Source organism: Ipomoea nil, unplaced genomic scaffold (genome assembly GCF_001879475.1).
Source record: "Ipomoea nil cultivar Tokyo-kokei standard unplaced genomic scaffold, Asagao_1.1 scaffold0642, whole genome shotgun sequence".
NCBI classification, from domain to species: Eukaryota; Viridiplantae; Streptophyta; class Magnoliopsida; order Solanales; family Convolvulaceae; genus Ipomoea; species Ipomoea nil.
Genome location: NW_017617070.1, coordinates 6,286,096 through 6,304,999, shown reverse-complemented (window position 1 = coordinate 6,304,999; position 18,904 = coordinate 6,286,096). Strand labels below are relative to the sequence as shown.

General features: G+C 31.1%; 1 protein-coding gene across 3 annotated transcripts; it reads right to left on the bottom strand.

The window, feature by feature from the left end:
- Positions 1-7,289: 7,289 nt before the first annotated feature.
- LOC109174644 (zinc finger CCHC domain-containing protein 10) lies at positions 7,290-9,112 on the bottom strand. Of its 3 annotated transcripts, none has more exons than XM_019323915.1 (2): positions 8,860-9,112; positions 7,290-8,305 (listed from the first exon to the last, which is right to left on the bottom strand). In XM_019323915.1, exon 2 carries the CDS (start codon positions 8,291-8,293, stop codon positions 7,505-7,507), a length of 789 nt encoding a protein of 262 aa, XP_019179460.1. In that variant the 5' UTR covers positions 8,294-8,305; positions 8,860-9,112; the 3' UTR covers positions 7,290-7,504. The 3 variants fall into 3 exon arrangements, with proteins under 3 accessions (XP_019179460.1, XP_019179459.1, XP_019179461.1); XM_019323914.1 differs by having other exon boundaries at positions 7,290-8,297; XM_019323916.1 differs by having other exon boundaries at positions 7,290-8,300; positions 8,916-9,112.
- Positions 9,113-18,904: the final 9,792 nt, after the last annotated feature.

The window sequence follows — 18,904 nt, the reverse complement described above, 5'->3', positions numbered from 1 at the left end:
TTGGTGTATACCCTACAGTTTTAGGTTCATACCCCCAAACAGTTATACATTAAGTATATATGAATCGGTGAGACATACTAGTTTTAATGGCCATGACTTAAGAACATCTTGTGCCACTAGTCTCTTTAAATTGATACTCTATTTAAGGAATTGGTTTTCAGTGAGACTTAGTCTCTAACCACCTTTCCTTGGAGTATATTTAGATTTTCCCATCACAATCTGGTATAATCTGTTTGTCAAAATTTTAAGTATTCCTTGCCAATGTGATTTGATTTCGGTTCATTAAAGAATAGTCAAAGCATCTTTAATTTACTGAAGTCTCTTAAGTTTTCAATCTTGGTTAATTAAGGAATAGCTACAGCATATTCAGCTACCTAAGATTATTAAGTTTTAATCACATAAAGTTTAGGCAAGGAATTGATAATTGTCTAGTGATCTTATAATTTTAATTTGGTTTTGGAGTAGCCACAGCATCCTTAATCTGTTAAAATTATATATTAAGAGGTTTATTTTGATCACATAAAGTTTTGGATATATCTTTTGTGATTAATTGTATGTAATATGATGAAATTTAGCCCACAGGCAATTTCGTTATATTTGTATGATTAATCAGGATTAAATACTGGACTACGGTCGTAATTTAGCCCACAGGCAATTATGTATCGGAATGTAGTTTAGTAGTTTTATCAGTGATGATAGAAATAAATTTATTTATTTGCTTTATGGTTATTTGTAAATAATTTCCAATTCTATCATGAAGTTTAATTTTATGATGTAAACTTTAGATCATATTTCTTAATTTGCCCACAGGGATTAAGAAAATGAGCATGATCTCTTAAGTTTTTTATCATAATGATAGCAATGAATCTTATTGACTAAAACTTTAGCCTACAGGCAAGTTTTATGTCATTTGATTCTTCAACTCATTTGATAATGGTTTCATCATAAATAAATTTTTCAGTTGGATCTAATTGAGTAAAACTTTAGCGCACAGGCAAGTTTTATGTCACTAGATTCTTCTGGCTCTTTAGTAATTGTGAAAAATATTATCATAAGGGCTTCTTAATTGGGTTTAATAGAATTAAAAATTTAGCCCACAGGCAAAATTTATGTCAATAAATCCCTTAACCCATTAGATAATAATTTTATCACAATTCTTAGAATTTATAAATTTAGTTCAATTATAATTCTAAGTTTCATGATTTGCATTGACAAAACATGTTTTTTCAGTCACTTCCCAAAATTTAGTCACTTCTATTAATTAATCCACGAATCTTTCTCGGTTCTTCGGACTAACTGTAGTAAGTTATGTGATTTGACATACCTCTTGGATTCCAATAATGTTAAAATGTATCTTTTGAGCCAATTCTAACTTGGTTTTGAAAGATGTATGTTGTTTTCTTTTAGTATGTCCAACTATGGTGGGGAATTATATCTTCATTATTTAGTTGGACTTTAATTGGAACCAAAAATTGATTATTTAGTATGCCCAACTAATGGTGGGGAATTGTGTCTTCATTTGTTAGTTGGTCAATAAATCAATTATGAGTTTGTATGTTATTAAGTTCATTTTATTAATTTCGCTGAAGAATGTTTTAATCAGTGGGAGTGATCATTTAGCAAAAGATCATTAAGATACTCCACTAAAGTTTTTGGATTTAACTATTGTATTCATACATTCCAAATTGGATTGTATGTTAAACAATAAGTCCAAAATATTACACAAGTATTAATCTTGTATTCGTTCATATAAATTCATAAGTTCAAATTATTGAACATTTGGTCGTGCAACATATTTATGAAAATGTTGTAACCAAGGAATTTATTAGAACAAAAACATTTAATTTGTGGTGCACTGTCATTTAATAAATTCTTCAGTGATTAATAGAGTCTTTAGTTTCTTCAAAATTGATCCTGGGTCATTTCGGTTGTAAGGCTCAAAACAATTTTGTGGGACATAAAAGTAAGACTCATTATGTTCAGTTCATTTAAAATGGACATTGAAGTTATTTGGGAAGTTATGGTGTATGATTAAGATTCCAAATTTATGGACTTAGACCTTTGGTTTATTGTCTAAGTTATTGGAATGCTTCTGTGACTTGACTATCTTTTGGCTATTTTTGATGAGTGGGAGTGACAGACGTGTCAACTCCAAGCTCTTAGCTGTTAGAGATAGTACTTAAAGTTAACTTATAAAGAAGTCATGGAATACAGTTAGCATTATGCTAACATTAAGAGATCTTTACTTAAGACATGCTTATAAAGTTTTAGAGATCATACAGTGTACTCTTTTGTACAATTTGGATGCGTTTTCTCCTTCAGTTGTGCACATAATGTATTTTGAGAAACATCCCTTAAGGTACCGAGAATAAACATAGGGTTTGTTCATTAAGGACCTAAGTTGGAGAATTAAAATGCATGTGACCATAATGGATACTACTATGATTAAATAGATGACATATCACTATGATTCGTGTGTTTTGTTCTTTGATGAAGGTTGTGCTAGTACTTGCACCAAGTGGGAGAATGTAAGATTTTCCCTAATAATATATATTATATATTATATATTAGGGCCTTAATTAAGTGGTGCAAGTTGACTAGGCTTATTAAGTGGTCTGGTTGGACTTAATAACTAGTAGTTGTTAGTCAACCAAACTCTGTGCCTAATATAACCTGGATTGATGGGATACAGGATTATGGATTAGATAGCACATTCAGTTACGGTACTCAGACCGCTCAGTAGATAGACCGCTCAGTAGATACCGATACACCATCTAGGGTTCTGAGTCAGGTCTGAGACAAAACATGGCTGACGGTCTATCGTTAAGAGGCAACACAACAGAAACATCAACTATGGCTGGAGATCAACACGGCTACGCTTCCGCTATCATACGAGGTTAGGTTTCTCGTATACTATGGTACATATAGTTAGACTATTGTATATCTAACAATATATACACAAACTTATAAATTAGTTAATGGGAAATAAGGGAAAATTCTTTTTTCCTTCCTACTCTAATGGTTAAATTTTGAATATGATCCATTACTCATCACGAGTGAATTTTTTATATCAAAACTTGATCTGCACGAACTAATTATAGGAGTGAATGCGTACGAGAGTGACATGATTTGGTATTCTACTAGTAAAAAAATTTTTAAAAAAAAAATCTGTTAAAAATAATTTCAATTCTATTCTTTATGAGAATGGTATGTCCATGTCATATGAATCGTGATTTACGAGTTAAAATTAATTTCAATTCCATTTGTTATGAGATTAATATGTACATGTATGAATCGTGATTAATAAGAATTCTCACTCCATGTTTTACCCTTTTTTGGTGTGTTTTTAAAAAAACCTACATTAAACATATCATGAATAATAGTGAGTGGTTCAAGAACTAAGAAGTATATATAATTTTAAAGTAATCCTAATCATTACCTCTAAAAGAATTTCCTCTTGAATTGATATGACATTGTTTGATTGATTACTTTATTATTATTATTATTTTTTTTAATTAAAGTTAGTGAGAACAATCAATTCACGACACTCAGTAATTATAAGGCATGTCATGAAGTGGTGATGAATGCTACTAAGCTTACCTAAGAATCCAGGATTTTACATAAGGAAGCGACTAATCTTGACCATTGCGGATTTAGATGGGTAGGGTGGTCTCCATCGGAAGAAGGTTGGCTTAAATTGAACACGGACGGAGCTAAGAAAACTGGTACCGGTTGGACTAGTGCAGGTGCTGTGATTCAGGATCATCGAGGTGAGTGGACAATTGGTTTCACTGTTAACATTGGGATCACTACTAGCATCAGCTCGTTGAGATGTGGGGTTTGAGAGAAGGCCTGAAATTGGTTACTGGGAGAGGTTGGGATAAGGTGGTGATTAAAATGGACAACGAGGTAGTGGTTAACATGATGAAAAATGAGGCTCAGGCTAATCAAGACCTGAACCCCATGGGAGCTTAGCGTAGAACGAAGATTGGTGTAGAATTTGAGAACGGTTAAAATCAGGCATGTTTGGAGGGAGGGCAATAAGTGCGCTGCCAGACTCGCCAACCTTGGTCCTCGGGCAAGATAGTGTGTGGGGTACGATTGTTTTAGAAGAACTTCCAGATTGTTTAGAAGATCTCCTCCATGTTGATATCAGGGGAAACTGTACCCGGAGAATCACTTAACGGGGCTTCAGGTCCCTTCTTTTGCAAAAAAATTTTTTTAAAAAAAATAGAGGGGATTTAGGAGGGAAAAATTAAGAGGGGTAAGAAAAGTTTTCATAATTTTATGTGCGCAACTTACTAAATGGTGCTGGATGGTATGGTTTAATGGTAGCAATTAATCATTACCCCTGGAATTTAATATCCACAATTTGTGGGACGGTGCCAAACTGAGAATGTTAGAGTTGTTAATTTAAGTGGGATGGTGCCAAACTGGATGCTTTAACAGTAATTATGCCGGTTAATCATTACACACTTATTATTTCTTCAATGAAAACATTACCATCATTTCTGTCCCTTGTTACCGGGACTCAATTCGATCAGTTCTTCGTTTTTGTACTTGGCAACACTAGCAGGGTTAATATTACATCATAAATCTAGATTTATTAATGTAACATTGTAACTAGAGTTTTTTCAAGCGTGTTGCGCAATTGTCAACTTTTTTTACTTGTAATTGGAATCTTAATTTCATTATTATGTACTCGTGATTTTTCAAGCGCTTGGTAATATTTTAAAATATTACTAGTTTTTTGTTCTACAAGATTCATATGTAATAAGATGATTGAACATGAATGCCCATGTGAAAGTATTGATACAAATAATAATTATTATTAAAAAAAGATCACAAGTGTTTGATTACAAGATTAAATTTTGAGTTGACATCCAATTTAGTCTTCAATTATAATAATTTTTCTCAATTTAGTCCTATACGCCTTTTTGTATTTAATTAGGTCTTGGACTTTGATGGTTAATTTTACCAAATTGAGTCATCTGTTAACATAGCATAGTAATTTCTCCTATATTAATGCCAATTTAGTCATCGACTATAGTGGTTTTACCAAATTTAGTCATCGACTATAATGATTTTACTCAATTTAGTCATTGACTAGAATAGTTTTTCTCGATTTAGTCCTCAATTCTAATAGCTAAGAACTCAATTTGGTAAAACTATCAAAGTCCAGGACTAAATTAAGCCCAAAAAAATGTTTAGGACTAAATCGAGAAAAAAAATCATTATAATTGAGAATGAAATTAAATATTAACTTATTAAATTTTTGTAGAAGGTTCATGCGTAATACATGTTCCTTTACCATAACTTGTTCACTACATAATGACAATAACTTTTCTATACATTGTCCAAATATTGATGCCACAACATTTATAGTTTCGTTAATAATTTTCCACATATATTTTGCATCTACATCATTATCAAGTTCATATTTATAAAATTAGTATGAATCATTAGGGTACATGAATTGTATTTTTTTTTAATTCAAGGAGAAACTGGTTTATTGATTACTTACATTTTCATCTTCAAGCACGAGGAGTATAAACATTTCCCTTAGTGTTCCAACAGATTCCTTTGGTTCATTCTATAGAATCCTCAGTAAATGGTGTGTTACAGAATAACTTTTGTATGTTACTCTATAATATCAGTGTCATAATATATATACTGATGTTTATTATGGAATAATGGTGTAGTTTGAATTCTATAAAGACTTGATATTAGAATTATAATACATTGGCCAATATGTGAGGTGATAAAATAAGTGCTTGGAGTTACGTTTGTCGTTACTGTACTAGAGTTGGGATATTCACTGAAAATACATAATATAATTGTTAGGGACAATGATTTATAGATTTTGATGATGCTAACTAATTGTAATATTAGATATAATAAACCCCTCAAACTTTCACCATTGTAAAATTGTAATTCTATATGATCTTGGGAAGATCTCACTCGAATGAAGGCGTAGTTTGAAGAAGATGATCCGGAAGGAGTGGCACTTGGAAGGATTCAAATCAGAAGAAAGCATATTAGGAAGAAGTAGTCAAAGAAGTATAAGTGGCACAACTTAAGTGGGTGTTTAATAGTCTATCTGATCTGCACACACAACTTGTCAAAATACCAATGAATAATCTCTCAATGCGATTAAAAAAAAAAAAAAAAAAAAAAAAAAAAAAAAAAAAAACTCTCAATGCAAAAAGAATGTATCAATCTCAAGAGGAAGGATAAAAAGAGTTGTTAGACATCTTCTAAAGTTGTCTAACACGTAGGTTTATAGTAGAGATAAAATTGTGATAAACAACAATGAAATTTTTTGGATCAAAGTGTGCTTATTACATAAATAGGGAAGTAGTCTTTACCCTATGGATCATGACAGTACAAATTTGGAAATTATGGCAGTTTTTGGATGGCTACCACTTAACAGCAAATTTGAATTTCAAAACTAGCCCTCAACTATTTATGTCTATAAAAGGAGAACCATGCTTTGATCATGATGATGACGGAAAGAATTCTTGAAATCACAAGCTAAGGCAGAAAAAACTTTCGAGCTATAACAAGCATTCTAAGCAAAAAGAATCATCCAAATTCTTAAATCCAAACCCAAACCCAAACTCAATCATCATTTTCTCTGAAAGGCATTGGAAGACCAGATCATCTAGCAAGGTGACTTTGGAGTTGACCCTTGGCGTGGATTGATCAAACAGTGAGGACTAAGTTGAGAAGGTACTGTTACTTAATCAAATGATTATCATTAGAATGAAGCAAGTAGCTAGTGTATCACTTGTATGCATGTGCTCGCGAGTGGCTTGACTCATTTGCACCTATAATAGCAATCAAGTCTTATTGATGTTTGCAGCATAAATTCTCTTCTACAAGTAGTAGTTTAATTATGCAAATAACAACTTGTTTGCAATATAAAATTATGTTGTAAACAGATTGTTTGTATCAAAATAAATAAAAGAAATTTATAATCAAATTAGATCAAATACCTCATATTCGTGGTTAGATTATAAAATTACAGTATAATCATAAACCAATTACAAATTATTAATGTTCATAGTGTGATTCATGTATTTGTGTTAAAGTTAAATTTATTTCTTAAATTATTACAAAATAATGTAATTTAAAAAAAAAAAAAACATTAATTATAAGAAGCAAGAGAATCAAATTGACAGTCATCACCCTGTTTCAAATCCTAAACGAACAGACACAATAGTTTCTTACATTCATATAAACAAGCATGCAAGGACATTATCTAATTATATTTGCAAATTCTTATAGAGTAACCAAACACACAATTATAATATAACTGATCTATCCAAACTAAATGCAAGATAAAATAGAAACAAACGTCTTTGAAATCCTGGAATTCTTGCAAACAAGCATACTACCTAAGGTTAAAATGTAGGATAAAGACCTGGGAAAATCGTTTGCTGCCACATTCATTTCAAGGCATTATCTGACATATGCTGAATCTTCTCTCTGCTTCACTGGCTCAGCGCCTTCTACTCTGCCTCCTGCTGCTCTTCTTTCTGCTAGAGCGATCCTCGGAATCTGATTCTGAATCTGAGGATGAATCAGAGGACTCGGATGTTGAGCTGGACCTCCGGTGTCTTCTTTTCCTCTGCTGCAGCTTCTTCTTCTTCTTCCTCCTCCGCCTCCTCCTCTCTTCCTCTGAGTCAGTTGAAGAATAATAACTTGTCTCACTCCCCGCGGAAGAAGAATTGGTCCCTGCACCACTGTCAGATTCAAAAACAGAAGCCTCGCTGTCACTACCAGACTTGCTATCTGATTTGTGCTTTCTTTTACTCTTCTTCACTTTATCTTCATTCTTCCCATCTTTCTCAATGTCTGGGTTCTCTAAATCATAAGAAACCGATCCCTTCATTCTCAGTTTTGGGTTTTTCAGTTGCTGGGTACGAGATGGCCGTGAGATGTAAACTCTCTCATTCTTGCACTCGTATGTCCAGTGACCAGTCTGGAAACACTTTTGACATTGAGAAGCTGAACCAATTGAGGTCATCGAAGTCTTAAGGTCTTTCCGCTCACCCAATCTCACCTGCTTCTCGGTACTCATCAAGTACATCTGCCTCTTTGCTTCTTTTCTTTCTTGCCATCGGCTCGGCCCTTCCTCCTTTTGCCCATACGCATTCACATTCCGAGCTGCAGCAGTAGCCGCACGTTCAGCTTGAGCACGACTAAGACCCTTTGCAGCTGATAATGCTGCTGCCTTAATTCTTTCTGCCGCATCTTGAGCACCAACATCTTCATTCTTAGAAGACATGTTTCTGCATCCAAAACCAATACTTAATCGCCCGTTTTATAATATAATTCAAAACAATATCCAAATCACAAGCGAATTTAGTACACAAGATTTCTCAATACAAGGGTACAACTAACAAAATTAAAAAGTGACTCCATAGAATCATAATATTTAACAAAACAATTTAACCAACATGAAACTAAGTAGATATCCACACATGTGAGAGTCTAAAAACAAAGCCTAATAAGTACAAGTGCATATGGTGATCTTAATATGTTTCAGGGTTTAGGGGCACAAATTTAAGAATATTAATACTAATGATAGTAAATAAAACAACTATATTTCAAAATACTCAAAATTATGCCAAAAATACAATTAGATTTCACTCATCCCTGTAAATCCCCTTGAAATCATGAACATCAGCACTCAAATACTAAAAGAGGACTAGGGCTAATTGTTAATATATTGTTTTTAGACTTTAGTTTACATGTGAGATTCATTGTCTTACGTGAGACTAGGGCTGCAAACGAGTTCGAAGGTTGGAAGCCATCACACGATGTAGAATCAAATCAATCAAGAACACCTACCAGATTCGCAGGGGAGGGTGGGAGGCGGAGGCGCGAAGTCTTCGTCGTCGACTACTACTCGCAGATTCGCGGGGGAGGGCGGGAGGCGTCGTCGTCGGCTGCTGCTTGCAGATTCGCAGGGGTGGGCGGGGACCCTTGGCGTCGTCGTCAGCAGCTGCTGCTCGTCGTCGGATACCCGGATTCGCGGATTCGTCGTCAGCCTCGGCGAAGCGGAGTCGAAGTTTAGATTTTAGATTTTAGTAATTTGGGAATTTGAAATTTGAATTTTACGTAGTAATTGGTAAAGTTTACCTCAATATTAAATTGAGTAAATACCAGTGGACATCTTCTGACTTTTGTTTCTAATCATTTATAGTCCTTCCATTACAATTGACCATCTAATGTCATTTTCTCAAGGGCAATTCGATCCTTTCATAATTAATGTATTAAGTATTTTTTTGGAAGAAATTACGAGCCATGCATTCATTAAAATGCCTAATTTTTAGCTAATTTTAATTTCAAGAATGGACTGAATTGCCCTTGAGAAAACGGCATTAAATGACCAAGTGTAACGGAAGGACCATAGATGGTTAGAAACAAAAAGTAGGAGGACTGGAAGTTGTTGATTTAAAAGGTGAGGACTAAAAGTGACAGTGCCACCAAAGTCGGAGGATGTCCACTGGTATTTACTCCTATTAAGTTAGGGTGTGTTTGGTTGGTGGGTTTTGCACATAGGGATGGGTATGAAAGTGATTGTTGTTGTTTGGTTGATAGGTTTTTAGAACACTACTATGGGTTTCGAATACTCCATCAATTGAAAAATTCATACCCAAATAAAATAAGGGTTTCATTCTCAAACACTACTATTAGTAACCATTCCCATTCCACCCTACTACCAAACATGTTAAATACTTTCACCAAAATCCATTACCATTACCATGTATTTGATACCCATTCCGATTTCAATTCCTATGTGCGAACCAAACACACCCTTAGCATTACAGAATTTAGGGTGTGTTTGGTTGAGGGGTTTAGCACTTGGGTATGGGTATGAAAGTGATTATATGTGTTTGGTTGGCTGGTTTTTAAAACATTACTATGGGTTTGAAATACCCCATTAATCAAAAAATCCATACCCTTATAAAATAAGAATTTCCCTTATGGGTTTCATTTCCGAATTTTAGAAATTTGACCAGGCTTAAGATTGACAAGCTGTTTAATTCTATTATTTGTTGTTTGAAACAGAAAATGAGTCATCTTCCAATTGTTTTGAGAAGGCGAAGGCGAAGGCGAAGGCGATTTCGCATGACCACAATTATGTGTGCCATCGTTATGGCTATGTTGGAATTAATTACATTATGGTATTACTTTATTACTCTTTATAAGACATTGAAGAGGCGTAGTCTAAGAGATGCAACTGGAAAATCAATGTCTAGAATTAAATATATATTCTCACTTATTGGGTAAAGTGATAGATATTGTAGAAGTGAACTTCGAATGAATAGACACTCATTTGATATATTATGTGAGATGGTTACTGACATCGGTGGTTTAAGAGGTACTAGGAACATGCCAATACAAGAGATTGTTGCTATGTTTCTTTACATATTGGCTCATCATAAGAAAAATAGAACAATATCACGCGACTTTTTAAGGAGTGGAGAAACTGTAAGTCGTCAATTTAATCGATGTTTATTAGCTCTGTTGAAGTTGCATGGAGTGTTGCTTAAAACTCCCGAGCCAATTACGGATAATTGCACAGATGATAGGTGGACGTGCTTTAAGGTAAACTATTAGGTTTTTTTTTTTTTTTTTTTTTTTTTTTTTTTTTTTTTTTTAATACTAGTTTTATTTCTTTTCTTAAAATGTGTAAACTAATTAGCTTTTTTCTTGACTTTATTTTTTAGAATTGTCTAGGTGCTTTAGATGGAACTCTAATTAGAGTTACACCTCCATTTGGTGACAAATCAAGGTATTGGACTAGGAAAGCTAGTTTGACAACAAATATGTTAGGGGTTTGTACATCTAGTATGAAATTTACATATGTTCTACCTGGTTGGGAAGGTTCAACACATGATGGACGTGTACTTCGAGATGCTATATCTAGAACTAATGGCCTTAGAGTCCCTCAAGGTATACATCAATACTTTGTCATTTTATTTGCCCAAAAATCTTTCGTAGATACTAATTTTGGACACGTGTGTTTGAAGGTTGTTATTATTTGGTTGATGCTGGTTATTGCAATGCTAAGGAATTCCTAGCTCTATATCGAGGGCAACGCTATCACTTGAATGAGTTTCATGGTAGACAACCACAATCTAAGTATTTTAATATGAAACATTCTAGAGCTAGAAATGTCATAGAGAAATGTTTTGGATTCCTTAAAGGAAAATGGAAGATTCTTGCATCTCCTTCATTTTTTCCGATCAAGACTCAAGTGATCAACATCATTATATATGGCTTGTTGTCTCCTACATAACTTAATTAGAAAGAACACAATTATAGAAGAAAGAGAGGAAGATGTGATAGAGGATCTAGAAGCTTCAGATATTGAAACTGACGATATGATGAGGAGGATGAAGTGGAATATATGACTAGTATTCAACCAAATGACGAATGGGCTAATTTTAGACCTAACCACACAGGCACAGTAAAAAATTAAGAGAATAATTAAAAGAGGAAAGGGTTATTGGTAGTTGTAAAGCACATCATAGGGTGGAATGAGAATGATTAATCTAAGGATGAGTAATGGGATTAAACTCTTATAAAGTAAGGAAATGAGTTTTTTTATTAATGAGTATTCCAAACTCATAGTAGTGTTTTAAAAACCAGTCAACCAAACAATAACAATCATTTTCATACTTATATCTGAGTGCTAAACTTGCCAACCAAACACACCCTAAGATTGTGGGACATATATATGCAGCTAGCCAACCTATAGCATTCCAGCTGATTATTATATTAAAGTTAACGTAACCACAAATTTAGCATTGTATGTTTGGGAAATCGAATTGATAGATGTTTCAACTAATTGCCTCAGTACAAGATCCGAGGAAACAAACATTAATTGCAAATGGTAAGAATGATGATCTTGAAACAACAATTATTACAAGTCCAAGTCGGAGTTACAATGTTTCATACAAATATTACCAACCTATTATGTCAAACATTACACAAAATGTTGAATATTATAACTAGCCAAGCAATTTGTTGCTTAAGGGATCTTCTTCATTCTGACGACAGAAGAGCTTTCATCCTTAGAATCACTTAATGGGGACTCTCCGCTCTCGCCCCTTTTACTGCACACACACACACACACAAAATTATTCAATTTGTGTAGAATTACAAGTTGATTTTGTTACGAGAAAAATTTATCGAATTAGAAGTTTTATTTTACACCAATACAATAACTTTGTCGTATATATTTTGAATATATGATATACAATATTTTTATGCAAAAATTATATTTTATACATATTTGAAATGAAGATAATAATAAATTTAAATCAACTTAACTAAATTAGACATTATCGATACAATAATTTAAATAATCATATATATAAAAGAAATTAGCATATCAGACTTCCAAAATTTTGGAAGACCCACTAATATAATCAATTTCCCCTACATAAATTTTTTTTTTTTGAATGCTACTAGCTCTATTACATTGTAGTATCTGTTCATATATTTTCTCAAAGTACTGAAACACAAAGAGCTAATAACGCCTCCACTGAGGCTCGAATTCACAACCTTCCAAATGGAAGTCCAACCCGGATACCATTGGACCACATAGTCCTGGTCCCCTACATAAATTTATTTATTCTATAAATAATTAAATATACATAAACTTCTTAAACTTTATTTACATATTTTTTTTAAAGATATTGATAAGTAGTACCCACTTACCTATTTTGATTCCAATCAAATTTCTTTGAAAAATCGGAATTGTTAGGAAATTCTCCTTTAGCAAAGTAGAAACCATCGGACTTTACTTGCCAATTGCAATATCTTTCATCATCACAATCATGATTTTTCGCATCAAATACGTCAAAGCTTTGGGTACGACTTCCCCACGTAAAATCACACCAATATAGAGTGGTACCCCAAAAGTTAACGCGGAAATGAATGTTAAACTCTTGATTTTCGACTAAGCGCACAAGTCCAAGATCGTTCATTTTAGACTTACAATGTAAAAACAACTGAGCTGGAGGTTGGATAGGGTTGTTTATTGGGGTAACATCATAGACTCGAACGACCTTTTTTGGGCCAGCTTGCACTTGTATTGCAACAAAACATAAGGTTGTGAGTAAATAAAAAGCTATTTTTGTGCAGGGAAAACTCATGTTGATTGGAATGGGGGTGAAGTGGATGGTTTGGTGTAAGTGAAGAACAATATATAATTTTCTCATGAAATAAGATAGACTTGATTGGAAATAAATTAGATTAATCTTATATATATATTTAAAAATGCAGAAATCAATACAGTATATAAAAAAAATATTATGATTGAAATAATAAGAATAATTTTCTGATCTTAACTGTGAAATTAAGGAAATTATTTTACATATATAAGGAAATGCATCAATGATTAGCTAAACAATTGTATTTGTATTTCATAATTACAAATAAAAGTTCTTAAAAGCAGGGAGACTTGCGACATTCTAATCTGTCAAATAATTTTAAAATAATTTATTACATCATTTCAAATCTTTTAATGGGTTACTTTTAAATTAATATATATAATTAAATTATTCTACCCAATTATATATATATATATATATATATATACATATATATATATATATATATATATATATATATATATATATATATATATATCATTCCTAAATATGATCCTAATAACTATATATGATGTACGATATATATGTATATAATAATACATAAATATAGTATTATCCTATTATATCTATATGTAATTATGGAATTGACAGTTACATACGTTCATATGGAAATAATTATTATATAAATAAATATCCTACCTTTTAATAGACTATTTTTATATATGGTAATTAATTTCATAATTACAAATAAAAATTTCTAATTGAAGGGATACTTTTGTGACATTCCAATCTACCAAATAATTTTAAAATAATTTATTATATCATTCCAAACCTTTTAATAAGTTATTTTTAAATTAATATATATATATATATATATATATATATATATATATATATATATATTTATTTATTTATTTATTTATTTATATATATATATATAATTAAATTATTCTACTCAATTATATATATCATTCCTAAATCTGATCTTAATAACTATATATGATATACGATATATATGTATATTTTTTGAAATAATATATATGTATATAATAACTAGTTTTAATACGCACTTTGCGCAAATTAATTAATGCCCAACGTGTGAAACTAAAGTGAGGATAATCACTCTAAGTTAAAAAATAAATGTTGCTTAATATGATTCTTAACTTGTCCAAAAATAGTTTTATTGCCTATTGTAATAAATAAAGGAGTTAATACCCAAAATAGTCTCTCGACTATGTCGTAATTACCAATTTGGTCCTCGACTATCATTCTTACCCAATTAAGTCCTCAACTATACAATTTTTACCCAATTTAGTCCCTTGTCAATTTGACTGTTTGTTGACTGTCAAAAGTAGAAATAAAGTTGTAATTTTACAAGTTTTCTCCTTCCTCCTCATTAGCAGCGCCAAACCATGTAGCAATAAGCTCCTGTTGGGTTCTAAACCTGTCAGTATCGAAGTAGTGGTTATGCATCGGATAGCCCATGAATTTGATTTTCAACAATTTTTTGACGATCGAAATCTGATCGGAGTGTATTGCTGCATGGTTTGGCGCTGCTAAATGGAGAGGAAGGAGAAATCTTGTAAAATTATAATTTTATCCCGACTTTTGACAGTCAACAAACAATCAAATTAATACAGAAGACTAAATTGGGTAAGAATTGTATAGTTGAGGACTAAATTGGGTAAGAATTGTATAGTTGAGGACTTAATTGAGTAAAAGTTACATAGTTGAGGACTTAATTGAGTAAGAATGGTAGTTGAGGACCAAATTGGTAATTATGGCATAGTCGAGGGACCATTTGGGTATTAACTCTAAATAAAGATAAGGAAATTGAGAATATGTTTGGATGGGTCATGAAGGCATCAACAAATTATTTTATGGACCGTGGACCAAAATGACGTCGTTGAATATTATGAGTAAGAATAATATACTTTATGAGTAGAATAATTTATTTTATGCGTAGAATAATGAAATTACTGGAATAAGATAATATATTTTATGAGTTAGAATAATGTACATTATAAGTTATAAAAATATATTTTGCAACGAATCACGTAAAAAAATTATGCAAAAAAAAATATTGTTTTTAGATCGTGATCCACATAGCTCTGTGGACTGTGGTCCACACAATAAATTCCGGAAGGCATCCTATTTGTCTTAAATAATGGGAATATGCTTGGATGTAGCAATTAGATATATAATATGTTTGGATGGGTTAGAAAGACAAATTAGGTGAATATATTTAGTCCCTTAATTTTTTTTAGCCAAAGCAAAATAGCTCAAATGCCATGCATGTAGAATCCGTTCAGCAGCAATGTTCAAGAATTCTAATTTAAATCCAATGCAATTTCCAAGACTTAGCAAACAACTACCAGTCATCATCCAAGTCGTCGGAATATCAATCAGTCAGTCTCTTTCGGTGATTAATAATGGCTTAACCTAGGTGCAGAAACCGACAACTCTCAGTAATAACGGAGCAAAACAGCTCCAAAAAACCGCATAAATATTAAATAAATCTTGAAAAACTTAGAACTCCTAAACTGATCGAAAGATGGGAGATCCATGGAGTTTCAACGCCGCTAGCCAACACCAAATTACAGATTTACACCTCGCCAGACCTAGAAGAAAGAAAGGCGAAGCCACCAGAAAATAAACAACAATAAAATTCAAAGGGGGAGATTGAAAAAATAATCACAAAATAAGAATGGCAGACACTCTTTTGCTTTGTAATGAAAACGGGTTATTTCTTTGGAGGAGAACAGCAGGTGCAGACTGCCATCAAACTTCAGCAAAACTACAAAATTGCCACCGCCCCTTCAACTAACGGTCTCCGTTTAATTTGACACTAAATATTGGGTAAAATTCAGAAGGAGGAGGATAAATCAGGAAATTACTTGGCCTTTGTACAATAAAAAGAACACAAAATACAATCTTTTAGAACACACGGTTATACCAACACATTTTGTATTCCCGTTATACCCTTACCTTCATTTACTCTTATTAAAGTTATTATTACTAGTTTTTCTACGCGCTTTGCGCGAATGGGATAATGCCCAATGATTCTTTTTAAATAAGTATTTCAAAGTATATCAATGCAATATTATATAGAAGATGTTCGTGCATAGGTAAATAAATGTTGAATTTGTTTATTTAAATCAGTAATTTAAAGTATATAAATGCAAGATAATATATGAGAGATTGATTATATATAACTGTCACAAAAATAAATGGAATAAGGTTCAAATTGGCCACTAAATGTAACCTGAAAATGCAATTAGGTCATTGAACGAAAAAAAAAAAAAGTGTAAGTAGGCCACTGAACACTCCAAATATATGTAATTTCACCTGATAGCAGGTTACCTGCTTACGTGGCAGCTGAGTTGGCATTTTTAATAATTTTTAAATAAATTTTAATAATAAATTTTTAAAAAATAAAAAATATTTAATATATATATATATATATATATATATATATATATATATATATATATATATATATATATATAAACGACAGGGTGGCCGTCGGCTACCCCGTCTGTTTTATTTTTATTTTTATTTTTTATTTTTTATTTAAATTTTTTCAATTTTTTAAAATTATTATTAAAATTTATTAAAAATTATTTAAAATGTCAACTCAACTACCACGTAAGTAGGTAACCTTCTAAAATTGATGGTAAGCTGCTATCCGGTGAAATTGTATACATTTGGAGTATTCAGTGGCTTAATTGCACGTTTTTGGAGTGTTCGGTGGCCTAATTGCATTTTCATGTTACGTTCAATGACCAATTTGAACCTTAATCCAAAATAAATGTTTGTAACTTTGTAATAACGCTAGTCTAAATACTTAGTCTAAAAGCGATAGTCTAAATAAATATAACTTTTGTTTAAATTTCTCTAATTATCGTTTGGGTAGCATTGTCATTGTCTTCATCTTCAGTACATGTCTCTTTTTTTTTTATTGGTAGTATGTCATGTGCAATTAGGTTATTGTTGGTAGTATAGAGGGGTTCATCATGTAATGAGATTATGGTGTAGGAAGGTTTAGATTTGCCTTGTTGTGTATATGACTGGAATTTTAGTTATGCTATGAACTCTTTATCTTACAAGCACATGTTGATATTTGATACTGGTAGTTTAATTTCCCCTACATGTTTCATGTGTTGTGAGATGTGTGTCATAGGTTATCATGTTAGTATTGAACAAAATACTTGATAAATAAATAAATAAATATATATATATATATATATATATATATATATATATATATATATATATATATATATATAACATATTTTGTATTATAGCTTTGATATTTAATTACAAGATAATGTAAAAAGAAGACAATAGATAATGTAGTGAATATAATAAATTAATAAATTTAAAGGTAATGAATCTTTGAATTGTATAAAATAAAGATAATATAACTAATGAAATTATATCTCTGTTTAATTTTTTTTTATAATGAATAATTCATTTTAAATAGAGGCATTATAAACATCTAATTCTAAATTAATTAAATGCATATGTATTATTTTTTGTTGTAGCTACTAATTTATTTTTTAATTTAATAAGAACAATAAAGTAGCATACATACTTTTCATCCACAATAATGAAATCATTGATTTTTTAATTTCCATTTGTTGTTGAGACAAATTATTTTGAGAGTTTGTCAACGACAATTACTATCAATAGAGGATGATAATAAATAATTCGTAATATAAGGTTACAATATATATATATATATATATATATATATATATATATATATATATATATATATATATATATATATATATATATATATATTGTTATAATAATATAGTAAAAATTAACTTATAAATTTCAATTCTTTAGAAGTTTTCATGCATTGATAAAAGCATAATTGAAATATTAAGTTTTGTTCTTAATAATCAAAATAAGATTAATTAAACGAAAAAAAAAAAACTTAACTTAAATTTATTTATTTTTTAAAATGAAAGAAAATCAAATGATTTTCAAAGTTCTTGGTTTAACATATTCGTAGTATATGTTTAACAATTATGTCAACTCTAATTGGGATGTGGTTTGACCCTAAGACCTTTCTTATAGAAACTAATGAGTAAGTTAAGAATAATAAATAGTTAACGGAATATTCCGTTAAGAAAGTTTATACTAACGGAATTTAAGATTATTTATGAAAGAAAATAATATAATAAAGGGTAAATAAGGAAAATCATTAAGAAATACTAAAATCAAAATAATATGAACCATTCATTTTAAGAAACAATTAGGACTGACATTTTTTTTATTCCAGTTAAGGGCCTAACATTATTGGCTCTTATTAAAATTGTAGATATATATACTAGTTTTTTTACGCGCTTTGCGCGAATGGGATAATGCCCAATAATTATTTTTAAATAAGTATATCAATGCAATATTATATAGGAGATGTTCATGCATAGGTAAATAAATGTTGAATTTGTTTATTTAAATTGGTAATTTAAAGTATATAAATGCAAGATAATATATGAGAGATTGATTATAATTGTCACTAAAATAAATGTTTGCAACTTTGTAATAACGTTAGTCTAAATACTTAGTCTTAAAGCGATAGTCTAAATAAATACTATTTTTGGTTTAAATTTCTCTAATTCTTCTTAATTCTCTTTTGGGTAGCATTGTTATTGTTTTCATCTTTAGTATATGTCCTCATTTTTTTTATTGGGAGTGTGTCATGTGCAATTAGGTTACTGGTAGCAGCATGGAGGGATTCATCATGCAAT